This window comes from Echinops telfairi, unplaced genomic scaffold (genome assembly GCF_000313985.2).
Source record: "Echinops telfairi isolate 266 unplaced genomic scaffold, ASM31398v2 ScPeMD7_5;HRSCAF=22, whole genome shotgun sequence".
Classification (NCBI taxonomy): domain Eukaryota; kingdom Metazoa; phylum Chordata; class Mammalia; order Afrosoricida; family Tenrecidae; genus Echinops; species Echinops telfairi.
Window position 1 is genome coordinate 44,078,837 of NW_022103901.1, and position 4,360 is coordinate 44,083,196.

The 4,360-nt window shown below is 33.5% G+C and overlaps 1 protein-coding gene across 1 annotated transcript in view; it reads left to right on the forward strand.

The window, feature by feature from the left end:
• Positions 1 to 4,360, forward strand: part of NEK1 (NIMA related kinase 1) — a 214,313-nt gene that overhangs the window by 73,068 nt on the left and 136,885 nt on the right. The window contains exons 12-15 of the mRNA XM_045286060.1: positions 2,451 to 2,510; positions 2,759 to 2,818; positions 2,900 to 2,947; positions 4,166 to 4,240. Coding sequence (XP_045141995.1) covers positions 2,451 to 2,510; positions 2,759 to 2,818; positions 2,900 to 2,947; positions 4,166 to 4,240 — 243 coding nt within the window. The remainder of the gene's footprint in view (positions 1 to 2,450; positions 2,511 to 2,758; positions 2,819 to 2,899; positions 2,948 to 4,165; positions 4,241 to 4,360) is intronic.

The window sequence follows — 4,360 nt, forward strand, 5'->3', positions numbered from 1 at the left end:
GAAATGTTTTACACCAGGGAGAAATATGTCAGCTGATAAATATATATGAAACAGATTTTCTATAAAAAAGTAGAATTAAATTGTATTTCTAGCCTATTTCTTAAATAAATAAAAATGAATTCCCAATAAAGATCGAAATACAAAATGAAACTGTGTACCAGAAACAAATACAATATTGAGGTTAGAATGTCTTCTTATGTAGAGTAGTACAATATAGATACTATATTTTTAGAGGATAACCCCCGCCCAAAAGCGGATGTTTTTTCAAAGCTATGCATTTAAATTTTTTTTATAAAACAACAATTATCACTATTAAAGCACTCTCCATTATACTTAATACATTTGTCAAATATGCGATTCCATTCTTAGAAACATTTTTGAAACTCATCTGTTTGGATGGCTGACAGCACTTCCCTTGCTTTTTTCTTTACCTCTTCTACATCATCAAATTGCTGCCTTTTCATGTCCCTTTCATTTGTGGAAACAAAAAAGTTGCATGGAGCGAGGTCAGGTGAGTCAGGTGTGTGGGGCAAGAGAGACATTCTGTTTATTGTCAAAAACTGGCACACAGAGATGACTGCGTTAGCAGGTGCATTGTCATGGGGGCAAAACCAGTCCACAGTCTGCCACAAATTAGGTCTTTTTTGCCACACACTATTACACAATTTCTTCAGAACCTTTAAATAGAAAGCTTGATTAATAGTCTGTCCTGGTGGAGCTAGCTCCAAATACACTCCAAATACTTTTTTGTCCGTTCACTAAGTTGATGGGTGTCCAGAATGAGGTTTGTCATCAATTTACATTTAACTTTTTTTGAAATGAGAAAACCACTGTTCACTTGAGTTTTCCCATAGCACTGTCTTTGTAAGCTGTGCTCCACATCACAACAGTTTCTGCGGCATTTTTCCCAGGCAGGAAACAAGATTTCACAGCTGTATGCTGTTCTTTCAATTGGCCGGCACAAAAAATAAAGTTTGAGTGAAACTGCTTTTATGAAAAAATTCACTGTGATCAGAGAGAACCTTCCTGGAGACCGAGGCCACTGGGGGCACTAACTCAGAATGAGTTGCTCACTGCTTGTATAATGGGAAAATGTGTACTACGAAATCTCTACCCAGCAGAATTTTTTTCCATTTTGCTTTTTGTTTTCTTTTGGTACCTCCTTGTATTTTATTACATATAAATGATAAATTCCTATGTATTGAAAAATATAATAAACATTTAAAATTAAAAAACAGGCTGAGAAAAATATTTTCTACAATGTATTAAGAGTTCATGAAATCAAATGTAACTCCAGATTTGGATGAACCATTAATATATAGAAGATGAAGAAGTATAAATATCTAATAAGGTCAAAGCATTTTCAGTCTTTAAAAAAAACACAAATTCAAGAGAGATTGATGATATATCTGTGATAATTCAGGGAAATGGGTTCCTTTGTAGGAGTATAACTTGACCTCTTTCTTGGGAGGGCAGTTTCTCCTAACATTTAAATTGTAATTTCATGTGTAAAATTGCCCTTTTGAAAATGTTGCATGTGGCACAAAGATATGCAAGAAGGCTTCACAACGTTTGTAGAGAAATTATATCATCTTTTAATCCTTTTTTTCCTCAGGAAATTTTTGAAGGCTCCTTCTATATGTACAAGGAAATACCTTCTAGCATGTCGAGTTGAGAAAATTGGAACCATCTCATGTTTGTTCCTAGAGGAATAATTCAAAAAATGAATTGTATATACAGTTATCCATAATAATTGGAGTTGTTAACATGCTTATGTTGTATAAATGCCAAAACACAATGTTTACTTTAAAATATTTTATCAAATATCACATTGTCATACATTTATTCTAAAAAGCATAAAAGTAAATTCTATATATGTGTATATATATGCTCACACATATATTTACATGCATTATACAAATGCCTGGAAGTAGATTCATAAAAGCATTGCTTTATCAGTGGTTACCTCAGAAAATAGGAAGTGAAATAAACAATTAATTACTTAATTGCTCTCTAAATTTTGACTAAAAAAAAATTTTTTTTTGTTTGACTAAAAACCAAACCAAACTCACTGCCATTGAGCTGATTTCAGCTCATAGTGAGTCTTAACATAGTAAACATATGTTGTGTAAAAACTTTTAAAGAAAATGTTCATTTTTGTGCTTTGGGATAATGTTTCTGTTTTTGTAATAGAGAAAAGTAATAAAATTAATGGTCATCTGAGCACAGAACTATGTAATTGATGATTGGAATTTTCATGGTTTATTGAGTTGAATGAATTTGTTTCCAGTTTTGCGGAAACATTAAACATTATGGTGCTGTTCATTTTTGGCAATATTTTGGAGAAGGGTTATAGAAATATTAGGCTTTTACCTCTTTAAATTTTCATTAATTTGGAATTTTTAAATGATACCCCAGAATCTCTAATTTATAGTTTTACTTTTGTCCAGGCCCATCAAACTACAGTGAAGAAAGTGAATCCTGGAGTAGAAAGGAGGAAAATGTTTGAGGTATAAGGACATCTGTCTGCTTATTTCAAAGCAATTATAAAATAATTATAAATGAAACAAAACATAAAGAAACAAAACATTACAGTATAAAACCTCCAAATCTTTCCTCCTTATTTTTTTCAACTAAATACCACTAACTTTTTTCTTTTTTAACTTCCCTAGACATATTTGTCATTGGTATACTAACTCGCCTGATGTACTAGAATGTAGGAATTATCATTAATGATTTTTTTCTTTTATAATATAAGGAAGCAGCAAGAAAGAGAAGGTTAGAACTTATTGAAAAAGAAAAGAAACAAAAGGAACAGGTAATTTTATTGTTCCTTTGCCAAGTTTTAGAGTTTTGTTATTTCAAGAGTTCTAACCATTTGTCTTTGAAATTGTTACAGATTAGTTTAATGAAGGCTGAACAGATGAAAAGGCAAGAAAAGGAAAGGGTAAGGATAATCATTATTTCATTGTACATTCTTCCTTCACACACACACACACAACACACACACACACACACACACACACACTCACTCACTCACTCACTTTTTGTATACATATAATTTGTTATTGAGATTACAAGGGTACAGCCAAACACACACCAATTCATTGTACACCATTTAGTGACATTGATGTAATTCTTTGAACTGTGTAACTATTTTCACCCTCCTTTTCTGAGCTGTTCACCAGTTGAAGTAAATTCACTCCTCCTTAGACTTCATATCTAATCTTGCAAATTGCTGTTGCCAATGTGATCCCACATAGATAGTTCTTAAAGAGCATTAATACTCAAGGCAGGCATCTGTTACTAGTTAGGCTAAACTACTGTTTGGTTTTTAAGCAGTCTTCAGGAGATGTTTTTGGTTATCAGGGAAATAGTTTCAGGGATTCATCCAACCATCATGGGTCCCAGAAGTCCACAAGAATTTGAAATTCTGTTCTGCTTTCCTTCCATTCTGATCAGGATTTTTATTTGGTATGTTTGATCAAAATGTTCAGTAATAGTACTCAACACCATCCAGTTACTCTGATCTCGTGACAAAGGAGGCAGTAGTTCACAGAGCCACACATTTCACATCATTCTATTTCCAGCTCTTCCGTCTCTGTTGTTCCAGGTGAATCAACACTAATTCCTGTGCCCTATATGGGCACTTGCAACCTTGGAAGGCCTCAGGCACTATACTTCAAATTCAGACATAGAACAGAGGCACTAAACATTTTAAGTCTATTACTGGTATGGCCCATGAAGCCATGACTCTAAAATTCCAAGCAAAGAAACAATCCCAGGAGGCTTTAAGCTGTCCGCCCCCCCACTCCAATGAGTGAATCTGATATTTTTGCCAATTTAATTTCTCAAAGATACACAACTTATTGATGGCAATTACAAGTACAGCTGGGCACCCCACCTTAAGCCCGTTTCCATCACCATTAGCTACCCGTTTCCTCCCTCCCTCTTACCTTGGGTAACGACTAATAATACTTTGCCTATAAATTTGCCTTTTTTTCTCTTTCCAGCTAATTGAGGTCATACAGTATTTTTCCTTTTGTAATTGACATTTTTCACCCTGAACACCATCACAGACACTTTATATTTCATTCCTAAATGGTTTTTATGACATTTATATTAAATACTTGCAATGGTATTTTGTTTGTTTCTTTCCCAAAAGTTGGAGAAAATAAATAGGGCCAGGGAACAAGGATGGAGAAATGTGCTAAGTGCTGGTGGAGGTGGTGAAGTAGAGGTAGGCATCTGATATCAATGTAATCAATCAACTACTACCATTTTTTTTCCAATTTCAACTTGTTCTTTAAAAATATATTTAATTTTTGTGTGTAGACACAGTTAATTTTTATTTAGAATT